This window comes from Danio rerio, chromosome 13 (genome assembly GCF_052040795.2).
Source record: "Danio rerio strain M-AB ecotype USA chromosome 13, GRCz13ab, whole genome shotgun sequence".
In the NCBI taxonomy this organism is placed as follows: Eukaryota; Metazoa; Chordata; class Actinopteri; order Cypriniformes; family Danionidae; genus Danio; species Danio rerio.
In genome coordinates this window covers 39,680,663-39,700,555 of record NC_141033.1, presented here as the reverse complement: position 1 = coordinate 39,700,555, position 19,893 = coordinate 39,680,663, and the positions used below count along the sequence as shown (strand labels likewise).

The 19,893-nt window shown below is 35.0% G+C and overlaps 2 protein-coding genes across 44 annotated transcripts in view; one reads left to right on the top strand and one right to left on the bottom strand.

Moving 5' to 3' along the window:
* syne2b (spectrin repeat containing, nuclear envelope 2b) overlaps nucleotides 1-5,287 on the top strand; it is a 200,618-nt gene extending 195,331 nt beyond the window's left edge. For all 21 annotated transcript variants that reach the window (XM_087279586.1, XM_087279597.1, XM_087279588.1 and 18 more), the window contains 2 exons: nucleotides 1,286-1,335; nucleotides 2,397-5,287. In XM_087279586.1, coding sequence (XP_087135712.1) covers nucleotides 1,286-1,335; nucleotides 2,397-2,607 — 261 coding nt within the window. In that variant the 3' untranslated portion in view covers nucleotides 2,608-5,287. The remainder of the gene's footprint in view (nucleotides 1-1,285; nucleotides 1,336-2,396) is intronic.
* A 2,483-nt stretch (nucleotides 5,288-7,770) lies between these two features.
* The window catches only part of esr2b (estrogen receptor 2b), a 45,686-nt gene continuing 33,563 nt past the window's right edge, over nucleotides 7,771-19,893 (bottom strand). For 8 of the 23 annotated variants that reach the window (XM_087277489.1, XM_087277493.1, XM_087277490.1 and 5 more), the window contains 4 exons: nucleotides 17,160-17,293; nucleotides 14,556-14,739; nucleotides 12,797-13,000; nucleotides 7,988-8,697 (listed from right to left, as the gene is read on the bottom strand). In XM_087277489.1, the coding sequence (XP_087133615.1) occupies nucleotides 8,631-8,697; nucleotides 12,797-13,000; nucleotides 14,556-14,739; nucleotides 17,160-17,293 (589 nt within the window). In that variant the 3' untranslated portion in view covers nucleotides 7,988-8,630. 23 annotated transcript variants of the gene reach the window in all.

Sequence of the window (19,893 nt, the reverse complement as noted above, 5' to 3'; positions counted from 1 at the left end):
TTAGGTATTCAATTACAGTTGCCTACAATAAGAATTACACTTATTATAATTAATTTGCATAAAATACTGTATAAATGATTCAGTTTTGTATAAATCATTCAGAGAAATTGTTTTTTATTACACAAATTGATTTTACTTTGGCATTTTGTTTTTCAACTAGGTTACATTTATCAAGAGCATTAAAGCTGCTTAAGACAAGTTAACTGAGTGACAAATTAATGAAAATATATGGTGTGAGTTCAGGGAAGCAGGGTAATAGGTGTATATATTTTTGTTATCAATATTTTTCATAATAACACGACTAAACTCAACTAAAGAAAGTTAGATTTCTCTGACAACTGCACACGTTAAGGAAACAATGAATATTTGGTATGTATGGAATATAGTGTCATTACTGAAACATGTTGTTGATACATACAGTATAATGTTTGTCATTTAACATTTAAGTAAGTGTTACATTTTTAAAAAACCTAAAAGGCCATGTTTGATTCAAGTTTAATTAATAAAAAGTTTGATTTCTATTGTTTTTCTGTTGAGATTTACAGCGATTTAAGATTTTTAGACAAAAGAATTAGAGATGTAGTTTAAATACAACGTTGATGTAATCAGTAATTGATTACTTTTTTTAAATAACTTGTCCAGCTTTGCTCTACACACTAAGATAAATGTAGAATAAAAATATATATATATTTCTTTTAGTCATATGTAAGTAATAGTTAAGCTTTGCTTTATTTTTCAAGATTGTTCTTTCTCTACTGTCCACTTTCCAGCTTTCTTCTCTGTGAAATTAGCAGAGGTAGTTTTGGTGTTAACTGAAATAAACGGGTGTTATTGGTTCTTATTGATGGTAAAAAAATTATTTGTAGTAGTAGTAGTAAAAAGAAGAATATTATATGATTTAGCTTTGAAATGTTTTGCTTATCAATAATAATATTAATAATAATAATAATAATAATAATAATAATAATAATAATAAGGTGAAACAGTATTCTAGAATAAACAAAGGCTATTTAATTTACCCTGTATTGTGTTTAATATAGTCCATAAATCATTGTTGATTTAGTTTTTTTATTTCAAAGTATCAAGTAAAGTTTGATTTACTAGCCCTTTAAATAATACTTCATACAGTTTTTCAAATAAAATATAACTGCTGCTGATGCTGCTCTTCGTGAGTTTTTGCTTTTTGACTGGCAGTGAATGAGAGGTTTCCAAGAATGCGATTTTATGATGATGATTTATTATTATCACCACTTGTAACAAACACTGATTTTTTTTGTCTCTCTAGGAAGCGTCAGGAGCTCAGGCTGTTACACAGGGATCTCCAGCGAGTGTCAGGTACACACTGATTTCTGTCTCTCTGTGTGTGCGTGTGTGTGTGTCATCATATGATCTTGCTGCAGTCTTCTAGTATTTTCTTCACACCCTCTTATTCTTAGTGTCACACATCTGCTCCACTTTCACCTGCACACACTGAAAATGTATCTATCTATCTATCTATCTATCTATCTATCTATCTATCTATCTATCTATCTATCTATCTATCTATCTATCTATCTATCTATCTATCTATCTATCTATCTATCTATCTATCTATCTATCTATCTATATTTTATAGTTTGTTCAATTATTTTTTAATTTTTTTATATGCAGTTAAATAACTAGGCTTAGTTAATTAGGTAAGTTAGGGTATTTTTTTATAATTATTTTTAGGAGTTTTTCACCTTTACTATAACAGAACAGAAGAGAATTCCGACAGGAAATCATTGAGAGCAGAGAGAGGGGAAGGATTGGCAAAGGACCTCGAGCCGGGAATGGAACTCGGGTTGCCGTGAGCACGTTGATGCTATATGTCAGCGCACAGTACCACTAGGCTACTGGCGCCGACATAGGGCTAATCATTTTGACCCTAAAATGGGTTTTAAAAAATTTAAAACTAAATTTAAATTTTAAAAATTTTACTAAAAAAAATTATTTCTAGCCGAATTTCTCCAAAAGCAAAAATATTATCAGACATGCAGTGAACATTTTCTTGCTCTGTTAAATATAATTTGGAAAACTTTTTTTTTTAATTCAAAGGGGGTTTAATAACTCTGACTCCAACTGCATATATTTCAGATTTCACTCGAATATTTACTGTCTGAAAATGTAATACTATTGACCTTCAGTCATTTCCAAACGAATGCTTTTAAATCAGGGGTGGCCACCCTGTTCCTGGAGAGCCACCTTCCTGCAGATTTTAGTTGCAACCCATATCAAACACAAGGAAATGAATGAATTATGTAGTTATTATCAGAAGGTTTTACTCAAAACAATTTGTGTCTTCCGCCAGTATTGAGTGCGCAAAATCCCACCTGCATGATGAAGTTGTCAATAAGTGTACGTCTATGTTTGTGCAGGTGTGAGAAGCGCGAGTCGTCTCCAGCGAGGCCGTTTCTGTATCGTGTTCTGCGGGCTGCTTTTCCTCTGCATCTCCTCCTGCTGCTGCTGCTGGTGGTGGCCTGTCTGGTGCCTCTGTCAGAGGACGATTACAGCTGCACGCTCTCCAACAACTTCGCCCGCTCCTTCTATCCTATGCTCCTCTACACCAACGGACCGCCGCCAACATGAGTTCCAAAACACACACACTCAAACCCTTCACAGCAATGTCTGCAAGTTTAACCATTTACCTGCAACAATCAGTGGATTTGAGGATTTCTGGGAAACGTTTGTATATTTGAAGACTTGTATAGAATGTTCTGTAGCAGCGCATTGGGGAAAACTCCACACAAATGTATTTATTTTTGAAATTTAAGGACATATTTTAAGCGATAGATCGACTCTTGAGATGGCTTGTATTTTCTAAGTAGAAACCCTGTTTGTGTGTCTAAACGATGGAACCGAAATATCAGTCATCCACCTTTTTTTAGATTGAGTTTTAGATTATGGGTCGCACTTCCGGTTTGTGGAACTTCCATTCAAAAAATCTGAAATGTATTATTTTGAATAATAAAGTTGTGCTATGAATAATAGAATAATAGATATCTTTAGGTTAAACTGAGTGAGGTCATAATTTTTATTCGTCATTAATAACAATTTATTTAAGAATGACATCAGATTATTTTTTATTTTCTATTCCTACAATACATACATATTCAACATACGACCGTAATATTGCTTCATGAAATGCTCTTTTTCAAGTTTTTGAAGTAATTTATGGTCTGCTGAATGTAATTTGTTAACTGTGATCAGTTTATTGTTAAGGAAACACCACATTTTTAAGCATTTTACAACTCCCCTTGAGAAAAACAGTTGAGTTTTGCCTTTTTTTGATGTATTCAGGAGATCTGGCACTTCAGCTTAGCTTAGCATAGGTCATTGAATCAGATTGGACCCTTAGCATCTCGCTCAAAAAAAAAAAAAAAAAAAAAAAGAGTTTACCACCATTTTCCTATGTTAAGCTTGACTTCTTTAATCAAATTACTGGCGGAAGCACTTTTAGCTCAGCTTAGCTTAGCATAAATCATTGAATCGGATAACACCATTAGCATCTTGTTCAAAAACATACCATTCAATCGAATTAGACCATTAGCATCTCACTTAAAAATAAATAAAGAATTTGCCATAAGTTTGCTATTTTAAGCTTGATTGTTCTGTAGTAAAATTGCTGGCAGGACTACTTTTAGCTTATCTTTGCTTAGCATAGATCATTGAATCAGTTTAGACCATTAGCATCTCGCTAAAAAAAAGATAATTGAATCTGATTAGACCATTAGCATCTCAATCCAAATTTAACAGAATTTGCCATCATTTTTCTATTTTAAGCTTGACTCTGTTGTCAAATTATTGGTGGGAGCACTTTTAGCTTAGCTTAGCATAGAGCATTAAATCGGATTAGACCATTAGCATCTCGCTCAAAAATGAACAAAGAATTTGCTTTAATTTTTAGATTTTAAGCTTGAATCTTCTGTATTCAAATTACAGGCGCGAGCACTTTTAGCTTAGCTTAGCATAGATGATTGAATCCAATTAGACCATTAGCATCTCATTCAAAAATGAACTAAAAATTTGCCATAATTTTCATATTTTAAGCTTGACTCTGTTGTCAAATTACTGGCGGAAGCACTTTTAGCTTAGCTTAGTATAGAGCATTGAATCGGATTAGACCATTCGCATCTCAAAAATGAACAGTTTACCATTATTTCCTATTTTAAGCTGGACTCTTCTGTAGTTACATTGTGAGCTAAAATCAGTTTTTAACAAGATGCTAATGATCTAATCAGATTCAATGATCTAAGCTAAGCTAAGCTAACAGTGCTCCAGACAGACCCGAAGATCAGCTGAATGGATTTAAAACTGGTAAAACTCAACAGTTTAACTCTTGGGTAGTTTTTAAATTAGTCTATTTTCTAAAAAAAAAAAAAGTGTTCCCTTAATATTTGATTAATGAGAATAATAATGCCACATCAGAAGTTGCCTCCGTAATTTATACACTAAATGTGTCGTTAGAAAAAGGTGGACTGTTTTGTTACAGGGAAATTAATATGAAATGATTTGAGATGTTAAATATATTTTATTTGTAGCTCTTTTAACTGCCATTTCTTTGGTCAAAGCCATTGAGTAGAGAAACAGTGAGGCGTCAGGGTCCGTGCAAATGTCTGTCTGTGTAATTTATTCAGCTGTGTCAACTTTCATGTGTGAATAATGTAAAGCTACTGAAGTTATTTAATTGTAATTAGTCAACAATCTCAGCAGAGATACAAATGGTGTTCCTTAAGCTAGAAGTTCTCCGGCAAGAGGCTGCAGAAGTTGTTTAGTTTTCTCTGGATTTTCCTAGACGGTTGAGGTGCGTCTCTTTAAAACATTTCAGAAATATCCACACGATTGGATGTGGCTGTTTTTAGTCTGTGACAGACAGTTATGATGGTAATAACATGGTGAAAAGCCATTAGTCGCTCTCACTTGTACTAACTGCCAAAGTGTCAGACGTCATTCTGTATGTTTTATTATAATTCACCACGGTTACTTTTTAAAGATATATATATGTTATTTGTCCTGCTGCTGTTTGATTTTGATGTGTTTGTTTTTAATTGTTATTGGTTTAAGGGTTAGGTTGTTGGTCAACCGAAACAAAGGTATAAATATCCAGATTAATCAGAGAAGCGTTCAGTTTAATATGAATTTATTTTGCAGGAAACCTTGCACTGCCAACGTCAAACACTGGTTGAAGAAAATAAAAAGTTAGATGTGATGTTTGTGCTTCCTTTTGAGTTTCAAGTCAGTTTTACAACAAATAAACGTCATGTACAAATTTGATCTCCAAGTTTATTTATTTTCAGATTTTGTTGATCCAGATGTAAATGTTTTAACTACCTTTAGAAAGTTTCAACTGTATCAAATATATTTATTTCTGTTTAAAGCTGGTCTGTATATATATATATATATATATATATATATATATATATATATATATATATATATATATATATATATATATATATAATTTTTTTTTTTTTTTTTTTTGCGATGACATACTGTTGCTACATAATATGTTGCTACATATTGAAGCTGTTCATTGTTTAATTCCCAAAACCTGTAAACACAGCGCAACGCTCAGAACAGTGGGTCTTATGCACTATGCAGAAATAGGTTCACAGAGTCTGCATAGGACTCATAAATCACCCAAAATATATGAGGCAAGAAATGTTGAATTAGGGTACTAGTGATTTTAAAATTATGGTCTGAATCTGCTTTAAAATACTTATTACGGGTTTTATTTTTGTTTTGCCTGAAAACACTGTAAAAAAAAAAAAAAAAAAACCTGGGTTCCACCATTTCGTCATGTTGTCCCGATACAAACAAATTTAGTTAATTTTTACTAATGTAAGTGGATTAAACAAAACATTTAAGCCTGACAAAAACAATCTCAAGAATTGTTGTTTCAGCCAAATTTCAAAAAGTTTTTTGAACAAGCAGCAAAAATAGTTTTACTGTAAAAAATGCTGGGTTCCCCACAATCGATGAAGGAATTTAATTAACTTATTTTACAAATTGAAGTGAGTTGAAAATAAAACTATTAAGTTATTAAAACAAAACTTAAGAATTGTCTTGTTTCAGTTCATTTTAAATAATTAGTTTGAACAAACTGCAAAACTGAGTGGTTTTTGAGTGTATATTTGTGTTTTGGTAGCCTCCAACTTACATTTTCTGAATCACAATGAAATAAAATTGCAGCTAAAATCTAATTCTTAAAACATAACTCTTCTGCTGGAGAGGGGAAAAAACATGATTTTCAGCAAATTTAAGAAAACAATCCTCTTAAGGGTGCTGTATGTACATTTTTTGACTCCTCTAAAGCATAAAATACCATAATATGTTGCAGATATTTAAGAAAAATGCTAAGTGAACATTCTTGGTTTATCTAAAAAACAAGTCAGATAGACTAGTCAGATATTCTGCTTTGAAAATGTGTTTTGTGCCAGAACGTGTCTTTGTTTTGGTTCTTTTAACCAGCCTAATGCCAGTTTAGCCAATTATATTTCCGCACTCGTGGTTGCCTTGGTGGAAATAGCATATTTCATTCATTCATTCATTCATTCATTCATTCAGAAAGGCTCTTAAAGCATGCTCTCATGACTGAAATGCAACCTCAGGTGGACAGTAGCAGACTCCGAAATGAGAAACAGATTCAGAATTCCACATGAGGTTATTAATTAGCAATATAAATATTATGAGCGTAAACATTAGGTGAGCAGGTTACATTGTAACCCCGTGTCCTAACACACTACATGACAAGATTTGCAGTAAGCATTTTGACTGTTTGCACCAGATGAAACATGACAGAAATTTAAGCAGTCATTCAGAAGCACAGACTATGCACACACTCATTAAATGCTAAGGTTTACAATCTAATTAATACAATAAACCTCTTTAAAATAAATATATGTAGACGCTGAATGACTGATAAGTGTTGGTTTTTACTGAGTCACAGTTATAAAGTTTAATTTCAAATGCTTTATTTTATCTGCTGTTGCTGCTTTCAGTAGTATGGCAATAAATGTTATGTAAAATGACATTCAAACTCACATTGTAAGCCTTTAACACTGAATAAAGCACATGAAGTGTACCTGAGGTGATCAGTTTATCCTGTTGTTCACCTGTGAGAAATAGAAGCCGTTTCTAACATACCCATTCGAGGTGTTGGTTAAAACAAAAACTTCTTTTAATATAGAACATATTCCTTCAATCGCGTGCCGTTGCTTTTATTTAGAACACAATTTAAATCAGAATTTGGGTTTTATGGTCTCACTGTTAGTTGTCAATCTGGCAACCTGCGCTTGCGTTTGTTTTAATCCAGGAATGCAATAACAAGTTCAACCACTGGATGTGAAATTTACACACTGCACCGTTAAGAAAAAAAAATATGAATCGGGCCGATTTTAATTCTGAAAGCAAATCTGAATCCACAGAATGAGACCTAATATTTTAAAACACAGACAATTGCGCTATATTAGGACTCCATTCAACTAAAGGCAGATGAGAGAGTGTTTTGGGAAAATATATTACTAGATGACATTGGAAAAATCATAAACTCCAGCTTTAATGCAACTGCAGTTGCTCAGAACAGATGCAGGTTGTAGTAATTATGCGAGGTGTTAAATCAGAATTGACATTTGCTAACATTTGTAGCACCAGAGAAACCCTTAACTGCCTCAGCAATTATACACTACAAAGACATCTTTCCAGCACTCTCAGACATAAAAGCTACGAGAGCAATCACTGGGGTGGCACCTCTTCAAAACATACACATTTGTATTTAAAGAGTCCATATTAATACCACATGTAAATATTAGTACATAAAAATTAAGCTTTCAAAATACCAATTAGCATTTTTAGGCTACCATTATAGACCCTTTAGGAACAAGTGTGTTTCTGAGAGTGAGAGCTACACACTTTTGTGTGTATCATTTGGGTTTTGGAGCCAAAAGAGGCATCAACTCGCAAAGACATATTTACTGTCAATGACAAGTACTTTATAAACCACGAAAAGCACTACAGGACAGCAAATGACATTCCAACGACTTACAGAAACACAAAGTACAAAATGCATAAACTATAAGAAGTGTGCGCACCGTTTTCATTAATCAATAGTTCAGTCTGAAATCTTGGATGGCAAAAGAAACATTTACAGTTTGATTAAAACAAAATAAACGCTATGTAACTGTCTCAGCCAATGGTGTGATTTTTGGGGCTGGGCTTCCTGGTTGCAATGGCAGACTTTGGGAGTGTTTGAATCTTGTTGTTGTTGTTGTTGTTTTCATTCTTCTAGCGGCACAGAAATGACACACTTCACCTTTACCACATACAGAACCAGATAGAGCCATAAAATGTTTCATTGAAGATTTTCTTGAACAAATGAGATGAGAATGATTCCTCTGTTAAAGGAAAACAATGTAGTGTTGTAGTAGCATTGTGTTGAAGCAGGACTGAGTGCTGTTTGAAAGCCCTGTTTGGTTCAGGTTGTCGTCGATCACCTGATGTTCCTTTTTTCATGTCTTAATCCCACATGCAAAAAATGCAGACTGGAAAACTGATGGATGGATGAATGAAATGCCAGATCCAGAGTTCCCCCCCCCCACAAAAGTCTGTGACTGTCAGTTTGTGTCCATGTCCTCTCGAAGCAGACTAGAATGCAATGTCTTGTTCAGCGTCTCCTCAGCCCTAGAGAGACACAGATTATTAGTCAATCAATGAATAGATTAAAGGGGATGCAGGTGAGTTGGCTTGACAAACCACCTGTAGAAGACACTTTTCTTCTCCATATGCACCAGACACCTAATATACATCGAATATTCATTAAAAAACCTGGTGCAATTCTGAGTGTGCTCCTTACAGGTGAGTGGGCTTGACAAACCAACTGTAGTAGACCCTCATTTCCTCTCCATATGCATCAGACACCTTATAAACGCCAAATACTTCTTGGAAAACATTGTGCAATTCTGAATATGCTTCACAAAGGTGAGTGGGCTTGATAAACCACCTGTAGGAGACACACTTTTTTTTTCTCTCCATTTGCACAAGCCAGCATCTAATAAGCACCTTATGCTTTTTGAAAACATTGATGTTTTGTATTTCTGAGTGTGCTTAAGAGAGACAAAGTATATTAATCAGTCTATGAGTAGATGTTGTTCTTTTCTAAATTAAAGGGGATGCAGGTGAGTGGACTTGACAACCTACCTTTAGGAGACACTCTTTTTCTCTCCATATGCACCAGACACCTTCTAATGCTGTGTTCACAACAGAGTCGCGCATCAAATCTGCTTTACTTAAGACGCGGAATAGTGTCATGGGCAGGGCTTCTGTCCGCCTGATGACTTTAGCTTCATTGCTAAATGGCTAACATTTTTTTTTTTAAGAGAAAAGCTGTGTTTATGTGCTTTATGAAGGCTGAAAAACAGCATCAATTCGTTCGGGGGAGTCCACTAGAGCCTTTCAGAGGTGCACCCAGCTCTGTGAGTTCATAAACTCAGAAACTATACCTGGATGATGGAAGCTTTCAGCGGTGCTTCTGACTGAGCCGAGCCCAGTTTGATCAACTGTTATCCGGTGTCGGCAGGAGGATTTCTCCGCGGGACACCAACAACACGCGTTATGTCATAAGCATGCCCCTACAAGAGAAAGCTCCTGATTGGTTAATGCGGCACGAATGTCCCCTGATGTTCAAATTTTTCCAACTGAAAAGATTCGCGCGAAACGCTAGTCAGTCGTGTCAATCCTGCAAAATGCCAATCCTGCAATCCTGCAAAACGCTTAACTCAAGCCATTTCATTTGCGCAAATAGTGTCATTTGCGCTGCCTCATTTGCACGTATTGCGCCGCAGGATGTCTATTCGTGTGAAGGCAGTATAATAAGCACCTCTGGCTTCTAGAAAACATTGTGCAATTCTGAGTGAGCTCTGCAGAGACAGTATAATAATCAATCTATGGGTAGATTTTGTTCTTTTCTAAATTAAAGGAGTACATAGATGAGTGGGCTTGATAAACAACATGTAGGAGGCACACTCTTATCTTCTCTGTATGCACCAGACACCTTGTAATATGCACCTCCTGCTCCTTGAAAACATTGTGCGATTGAGTGAGCTCTAGGGAGAAACAGTATATTATTCAATCTATGAGTAGATTTAGTTTTTTTCTAAATGAAAGGGGGACGCAGGTGAGTGGGCTTTATAAACCACTTGTAGAAGACACACTATTTTTCTCTTCATATGCACCACACACTTTCTAATAAGCACCTCATGCTTCTTGAAAACATGGGTGTGCTCCAGTGAGACACAGTATATTAATCAATCTATGAGTAGATTTAGTTCTTTCTCTGGGCTTGACAAACCACCTGGTAGAGACACAACTTTTTATTACACACATTTTAATAAGCACCCCATGTTTTCTAAAAAACATTGATTGTGCGATTCTGAGAGTGCTCTACACAAGCGAGTGGGTTTGACAAACCAACTGCAGGAGACTCATGACTCTCTTTAGAGAAAAAAAAAATCTATACTAACTTACTTGCATTTTTCATAGTGTTCATATATTACTGCTCTCTTACGATCTGAAGTGCTTCTGTTCTCCTCACTGTGCATAAAAGTGTCTGCTAAATGAATGTGTAAATATAAACAGGTCATGAACTGAAACAGGTCATGAACTGAAAAATCAAAAGTCCCCTGTTCTATTGACATCTAAGAGGCCATTGTGCTATAAAAAACATCCTGTAAGTTCCAGATCTCAAAACAATCTTGTAAACAGCTTAAACTGAAGCCAATCTGCCACAAAAAATGTGCCTCTGTATTATATAATGGCGTGTCTGAACCCCCACTGATCCTAACAAAATCCTTCTAAAATGCAGATTTTCTGCTCTTTGCTTAATAATGCTAAAAACAGTGTTGCTGCTTGATATGTGTTGCTGCTTGATATGTTTGTACAAACTGTGATTATTTTCAGGGATAAAACTGAATTGAGTTAATTTATAATGCATATTTAAAAAGTTCATTCCTGAAAAAAAAAATTCTGCAATCCTTTACTCACCCTTGACTTGTTCAAAACCTTTTTGTGTTCCTTTCATCTATTGCAGTGGTCTCAAACTCAATTCCTAGAGGGCTGCAGCTCTGCATCGTTTAGCTCCAACAACCTCCAGCTCACACCTGCTTAATAGTCTCTAGTAGTCTTGAACAGCTTGATTAGTTGGATCAGCGGAGTTTGAATAGGGTTGGAGCAAAACGGTGAAGAGCTGCAGCCCTCCAGGAATCAAGTTTTAGACCTATAATTTATTAAAGCGAAACAAAAAAAAAAAAGATATTTTGAAAAATGATGGTACCTTCATTTGAGTTCAACAGAAGAGAAACACTCACAAAGGTTTAAAATCACATGGGTGCATGTTTATTTTATTATTATTTTTTTTTTATGACTGTTGTTTGTTGTCATTGTTTTTTTATTATTATTATTTTATTTATTTATTTAAATGTCTAATTGTTTGAAGTGAAGTTTCACAAACTAATTTCGAGAGGAGCACGTGATATGATTGTGCACTGCTGGCCACTCATCCGTAATCAGTAATAATCCATTCAGAATGATCCTAGCTTAATATAAATGGATCACTTTCTCCTTATTGCTCTTCTTTTTGGAAGAAATGATCCTAGCTTAATATAAATGGATCACTTTCTCCTTATTGCTCTTCTTTTTGGAAGAATCCCCCCCTCCACCCCATATCCTCCTTTTTCTCCCCTTTTAAAGGGGGAGCGATCGAGACCTACCTGATCTCGGATCCCCTGATATGCTTCTAGACCGGGCGGGAGCCCTGGGCTCAAATATCTCCGAGCTCAGGGTTCTCTCCCCGGACAGCCAGCCAAACCTGCTATAATTGCCAAGCATATCTAAGTGGGAACTCTTGAAAGCAAGTTTTATGTTTATGTTTAAAATAAAAAGTGTATTTTCAAGTAACTGTCTGTGAAACTTTCTAATAATAAAACTATTGAAACCAAAATCACATGGGGGATAAGAAATTAAGTAATTTTCATTTTGGGGTGAACTATCTGTTAACCTTATTAGATTTAAACATAACCTTTCATAACGTTTTAATAACCAATGTGTTGAAGTGAAGTGAGTCAATCAATCTAAACGGATGACTAATAAACATAAAGGTGCTTGTTTTAATGTTGCCTTGTAAAAAAACTAGCCAAAAATGCAATGTGTAGCAAACTCCAAAATCTCCCTGTTTTAAAACAAAGCAAAAAGTCAACAGCTCTAAAAATGGTTATAAAATCTCCTTAAATGATGCGTAAAATCAAAACTAACCATAGTCCTTTTGTTAGCTGGCATTGCTAGTTTTGTGGTGAACAATTCATCTGAGCATGTCATTAAGAAAAGAAAATAGTTTACCCTTGTAATCTCTAACTGAAATCTGAAAATGCACATCCTGTTTCTTTCATGCAGACTTTAAACTTTATACCAGATATGTACAGTATTGTAATACGCAAAGGAAAGATATTTAATTTAGTCATTTATTCACTTTCCACTTCCTTCAAACCTTTTTGTGCTTCTTTATTCAGTTAAATACAAAACAAGACTTTTTAAATAATGGTGGGAAAAAACTGCCATTGACTTTCATAGTTTTTCATAGTTTTTTTTTTTTCAGGATGTTAATGGCTACCAATGTGCAACATTTTTCTAAGTGGTTGCTTTTGTGTTTAACAGAAAGAAAGAAACTCATAAACCTTTGGAACCAATTTGTGCTGAGTACATTTTCATGGCATAAATGTTCATTGCTCACCGTGGACTGTGTGGGGTCTCCTGGTCGCTGTCTTTCAGGTCAGGCTGCGGTCTGGATGTGTGAAGGTTTTCTGGGCTCTGTTGTCTGTCTTCCAGCATCCGGCTGCTCTGAGACGTGTTTGCGTCCAGCATCTCTAGCAGAAGATCGTACAGCAGCACCACGTTTTTCCTCTTCATGTTTGACAGATGCTCGATGCCTTTGTTGCTGCAGAGATCAAGAGAAGTCAGTTACAGAATCGGCACAATCTGGCAGATGATGAAAAACGCTATGAGAGACTAGAGTACAATCCATGTAAAGCCATACTGCAAAACATTTATTTTATTTCTGGTTAAAACATATTTTAAATTGAGTTGAAGTCATAATTATTAGTCCTCCTGAGTTATTAGCCCCCACTACATATTTTTTTTCCCCAATTTCTGTATAACGTAAAGAAAAAAAAATTTCACACATTTCTAAAGACAACAGTTTTAATCACTCATTTCTAATAACTGATTGCTTTTATATTTGCCATGATGACAGTAAATAATATTAAAGATACTAGTATTCAGCATAAAGTGATATTTAAAGATCTAATTAAGTTAATTATGCACGTTTTTCCGTTGCCCTCGCAGTTGAAATAAAGTCAACCCTGAGCGGAAAAAGCGTGTTACATGAGTCAAGTCTTTTTTATTCTCCAATCAAATAAAAGCCGAGGCGGGGTTCCTGTTGAGGTGCTTACAGTTTCTGTATTGTCAAGACAACAATGGAGACTTTTGAAGATGGAGGAGAGACTTGTAGTCGCTGTTTTGAGTTATCCAGAGTTGTATGACTTTACAAATCTTGAATATCACAGTATTATTAAATATTAAAATTATATTAGTATTGACAGCAACACTTTCACACAATGCCCTGTTTACACAGTCATTGTCTAGCGACAAAAAAAAAAGGCAGTGAGAGGTGCGCCCTGCATTTTTGGAACGTAAATGCGTGTTCGATGTGATCGGGCCATAAGTTGGCGGTTTATTCCACTGTGGCGACCCCAGATTAATAAAGGGACTAAGCCAAAAACGGACACAGGGAAAATATGTAAACTCCACACAGAAACGCCAACTAGCCCAGCCGAGGCTCAAACCAGCGACCTGGTTGCTTGTGAGGCGACAGCACTACCTACTGCGCCAATGCGTTGCCTGAATGTTAGCATATAACAATACTTAAAATACATTTTATATCTTTTACATTTTTCACAGTATTTCTTAAAGTCCACATAAACTGGAAGCTGCGAACAATTTTATTTTATTTTTGTATGGTGCCGCAGTTCCTAGAGAAACTGAATACTAAATGAGAAAAACAGTGAGCTTGGCTTGTTTTTTTCTACTGGTAGCTGATTGGATGTAGTAATGTAGGCATTTCAATCATAACTCTCCTGAAACCCTTTTCTTGATCTTTATCACAACCTAACCAACACCACCTCTTCCTCATCATTTCTGTTTGTTGTCAAAACTGACAGTTGAAGGGTCGTGGTTAAGTATGTTAACCACATCCACTGTCTCAGACAGACATAATCTGATCATTTAACTGAAAACAAACAGGAAGTGCACAAATAAGACTTTCTTCATTAAAAAAAACACACACACACACACACGCACAAATATATATATATATATATTATGGGAACTACTGTGAAAAATTCCTTGCACTATTAAACATCATCTGAGCATCATTCTGTCTTCAACTGTATATGAACTGTATAAGTATGTTTATGTATGGTGTGCGGTGATACCTGAGGTGTCGGATGTGTGAGAGCAGCATTAGCAGATGAGCGAGCCGGATGGACTGTTGTTGTGAGGACAGACCCGTTCTGGAAATGATCCACACCAGAGCATCGGTCACTGAGTCCAGCAGATTCAGCACCTTCCCACGACTCTCCACATCCTCAGGAGTCTGTGGCAAACTCGAACAGTTATCTGTTTATCAGCACAAAACAGGACAAGACCTGATGCAGTTGAAGACGACACAGAAATTCATTCATTCATTTATTCATTTTCCTTCAGCTTAGCCCCTTATCTATCAAGGGTCGCCATAGGGGAATGAATAGCCATCTATTTCAGCATATGTCTAATGCAGCGGATGCCCTTCCATCTGAAACCCAGTACTAGGAAACACCCATACACCATTCATTTATTATTTTTCTTTTCAGCTTATTCCCTTTATTAATCTGGGGTCGTCACAGCGGAATGAAATGCCAACCTATCCAGCGTATGTTTTATGCAGCGGATGCCCTTCCAGCTGCAACCCATCTCTGGGAATATTCCATACACACTTATACACTAAGGCCAATATAGTTTATTCAATTCGCCTATGGTGCATGTCTTAAGACTGTGGGGGAAACTGGAGCACCCAGAGGAAACTCAAATTTCATAGGCTAGTGAACAGGCAGATATTAAATCCTGTCAAGCCTGATATAAGAAATCATTAAAAACTAATAATAATAATACATCTACAAAAAACAACACATTTTTAATGGAAAACTTTATGGATAATTTTAGCTAAATATTTTAAATATATTTAAAAATGCCCCCTTATTTAGAGGCCCAAATTGTGCAAGAAAATATGCAATATGTTGCTTATATACAGTGCTCAGCATAAATGAGTACATCCCATTTTAAAAAATGAATATTTTTATCTGTTTTTCAGTGAACATGGATAATATATTTCGGTGGATTTGAACAAAACAGATTTATTAAACATAAATTTATTAAAATAATATTTTACTCACAGAACATCTTTAGAAATGGAACAATAATACAATCATGCAAAATATAGAAAAAAGTAACAAACTACAACATTTCAACAAAATTTTTACATATTTTTAGTTTCTCTTGATTTTTGTTATTTTTGATAGTATTATTTAATATTTTTCCCAAACATATAAATTTGGGTGTACTCATTTATTAACCATTATCGTAAATTATTTTATTTGATTAGCTCCAGATTTGACTTCAGTACTTACTAAACTAATATATGTGGACAAATATAATATTGTGAAGCTTCCTACAGAAAATATAATTTTAAATGAGAGATTTTTGGAGGGTGTACTCATATATGCTGAGCACTGTAAATGGCAAAAAGAGTAATTATATATAACTTCTAATGCAAATCAAGGATATTATAACATTATAAATGACTACTTACATAAACGCATATAAATATAAGTTGTCACTCTGTCTCTTGAAATGTGTCATTTAAAAAAAGACTCAATTAACGCATAGTTTTATTATCATAGCTTTGAAGCTTTTATTTTAGGGGAAAACAATGCAATGTGATTGATGCTGACATAATTATTTAGTTTTTACAAATAAACTACCTCTCATTCTCTCAAAAATATAATTATGATTAATTGAAATTAAAATCTCATCTTGAAATAATGATTTAAAATATATGTTAATCTTATGTCACAAGATTCTCATCAATTCAGAAATTTTGCCTTTAGAAGGGAATATATTTTCTGTCCATTCGTCCCTCTGAATCACACAAGATTATCTTTTGAGAAATGGTCATAGATGCAATATTGGATGGTTTTTATGCAATATAAGTATTGTTCCAGAACCATACCTGTCAACCCTCCAGTTTTTCTACTAAACACAACTAATTTTGTCTTAATAAGCATAAAAGGTTAGGGAAACAATCAAATGCTTTCATAATGGATCAGTGCATTTTTAAAGTGACACCTCTGTTATTTAAAGTGATCAAACGACAAATCTAATTGAGAGATTCATTTGCTGTTCTTTAATCAGTCTTTAATCACAATGTTTACATTTTACAGAGAAGAAAAGGTTAATGAAAATTGATTTTGATAGGCTAAACTTTTTTTTGCAGCTTTTTGTAATGTACAGTATAATGTTTAGTCTATAATTTGTTAATAATAATAAAGAAACATATCACTGACCGTTTTTTAACTTTGTATTTACAATAAAATAACTCCAGATGAACAGATTTAGTATGTCCAGAAGATAAGTATAATTTACAGTAACAGTATGAACTATTAATCAGAGGACTGATTTTACAAATCAACATAACTCATGTTATCATGCTGATAATTTAGAGGACTTAGAAATGAAAGTGTCAAGTATAATGCAGCAGGCTTTTTAGGGTTAAAACACAAGAGGGCGTTATTGGCAGAAGACCACTGACCGGTTATGCAGATTAAAAGCATCTGTTTTTTTTTTTGTTTTTTTTTACGACAGACACGTAGCAGTTTATAGTGAACATGCTATAATTACATGATGAAAGAAATAAGGTGCAAATAATCTTTTAACTCTCTCACAATAAGAGTACACACATACTCTTAATAACGTACACACAGACAATCAGAGGAGTGTCATACTAGAGTTGAGCAGGATCATGGCTTTGAGACAGACGTATTCCTCTCTCTGCAGCTTCAGCTCTCTGAATCGAGAGGTGGTGGCCAGCAGCATGTCAAAAATCTCCATGATGCCTTCAACACAATTCCCTTCCTCCCTGAATGAAGGAAACAGAGAGAAAGAGAGAGTTACTGAGAAAGAAACTAAGGAGAAATGGACAATCACCTGAATCATAAATCTCGTGATTTACAGTATCGACTATTTATATTTTGAAAAATGCAGGTTGCTGGGACAAAAGACAGTAATTATTTTTCCTACTACGGAAGTCGATGTGCTGTTAACACCGTTAACAATTTAGCTACAAATTTATATTTATCCGTCAAACCGATGTAAACACCCACAATTTTCACCATCGCTGCAGTGTCTCTCTATGCGGCAGCTTTCCCTTCATTCTACATCTCAAATAAGGAACTCGCAAAACATATGGGAACGTTTCATATTACTTACACATGCTTACAATCCGAATATATGCGAAAGGCACTTGTTCAGCTGTGTCCTCTTCATTTTATGTCTGATTCAGGCACAAACTGCTGCGGCCAACGGCTTCTCTGACTGACAGTATTTACACAGCCGAGGCACAACGCATGCTATAAGAAGCATGATGCTTTTCTGAGTGACTTGAAGCTGATCAGCAAATCACAGCACATAATGTTAGCTGACCAATCAGAGCCTCTTAAGGGCGGGCCAATCGGAGAACTATGAAATATGACAGTCGTTTTCATGTTAGCTGAGTAGCAGTATATAATTGAAGTATGATATATGAAAAAGTAACGTGATTTCCACAAATGAAGCATGAGCACACATTGTTTTGCATCTTACAACCAAGCCTAAAAATACACTCTGGACCACCCCGATAAGAAAACGCATGCAATTACAAAAAAACACCAGCAAATTAAGAAAAGATCTTTATTGGTTTGACAGCAAACATGTTGCAAATCCTCACAATGCAAACAAATTTAGAAAACGTTGCAAATTCTCACAACGCAAAAAAATTAGGAATATGCGCTGCATTTTCCAATAGTATCTGGATGCAGCCTTTATGATGCAAGCTGAGACTGCATCACTCAGCAATGCAATGTCAGACCCAATGCACTCAATGGCGTGAGTGACGTCACTGTGACGGGTAGGGTCAGGGGTGGGGTTAGGTGAGCGCATTAAAAAAGCATTAGATGCAGCTCAGATTGCACTGCACCAGGTCTGCATCCAGACCCCTCTAGCATTTTCTCACATCACATGCAAATAGTACAGAAAACAAGGAAAATGTTTCAAGAACACCAAAGAATGTGACGGACCTGGCTATTTAGGTTATAGTTATATAGGCTTATAATAAATAAAAGACATGGGAATCGTGTAATCAGGATGTTAAAATAAAGTAAAAACTCATCTTTTAATGATCCCCTACAACTTCACTCAGCAAAAGTCACGACACAATAAACTAATCTCAGCTGGGTCTGTCACATTTTTGGTTTCCGTTGTGTTCCATGCTATTTGCATGTTTTGCTGATCTTTTTTGTAATTTGTTTACAATTTGTTAGTATGTGTTTTCTTCAATTGCAGCGTGTTCAATTTCCTCTTCCAACGTATATTTCTAACAACTTTAAAAATGCTAGTTTATAAGCAATAAAAAAAATCTTTTATTTATGTTATGAACATACTAAAATAAGCAGGTAATAAATATTTTTCTGAGCTAATTAAACAATCAATAATAATAATGTCAAGGTGCAAACATTTAGACTTTAAAACATCACGAATGACTGAAAACCTTGGTGGAAACCTTTGTTGTTTTTTATAACAACATCATAACAGCATCTACTAGAAAGGTGGGGGAAAAGATAGTAAAGGTCTCCTCTGATAGGTCAGATTTGGATAAACAAACTATACAAATGTTTGGCACATAAAATGTCCTACTTCTCTGGATATTGCATATACTAGGATATATGCAGAAGTATACTGAAGGACTTGTTTTTTTTTTTTTTTTTTTGGCCTTTATTAAGTGGTTAGGACAGTATTATAGACAGGAAGTGAAGTGGGAGAGAGACAGGGGTTAAGGACGAGAAATGTCCTCGAGCCGGGAGTCAAACTCAGGACGCCCTAAAGTGCTACTGCAAAATATGTCAGAGCACTAACCACTAGGCTATTGCGCTGACACAGAAGGACTTTTTAATGTTTCAGTAACCTGGGTCTAGTGCTTCCGGTGAACTGTAGGCTGTTACAAAATCGGTGTGTTTAAGGTCTGTTTTCTTTAAAAATCCACAAACTTCACTGCCTGACTGATATACATTATAAAGTGGGTCTCAGAATGTACAAGAAGCACTGCAATAAATGCCATTTTTTCGACGCCATGTCTTTAAAATATGAACATTTACTTTACCCCAATATATTTAATGGAGTTTTTGTGCTAGCCTACTGATCCTGACAGGCATGTAAACGGCTTTTCGTCGCATTTTATGCTTGAACAACTAAATGAACACTGAAGTCTATTTAACTGATTATATTTTAATTACACTACAACATCGATGCTGTAAAAAAAAAAAGGTATAAAATTTACACTAATCGTTTACCGGAAGTTTTTTAGTAATGGAAGAAACACTATACCCTATTATCGCAATAATGACAATTTTTTTATATATTGTTCAGCCCTAGAATAAATTATCATATATTTTCCATTTTGAGGTGAACTACCCCTTTAACCCCCAA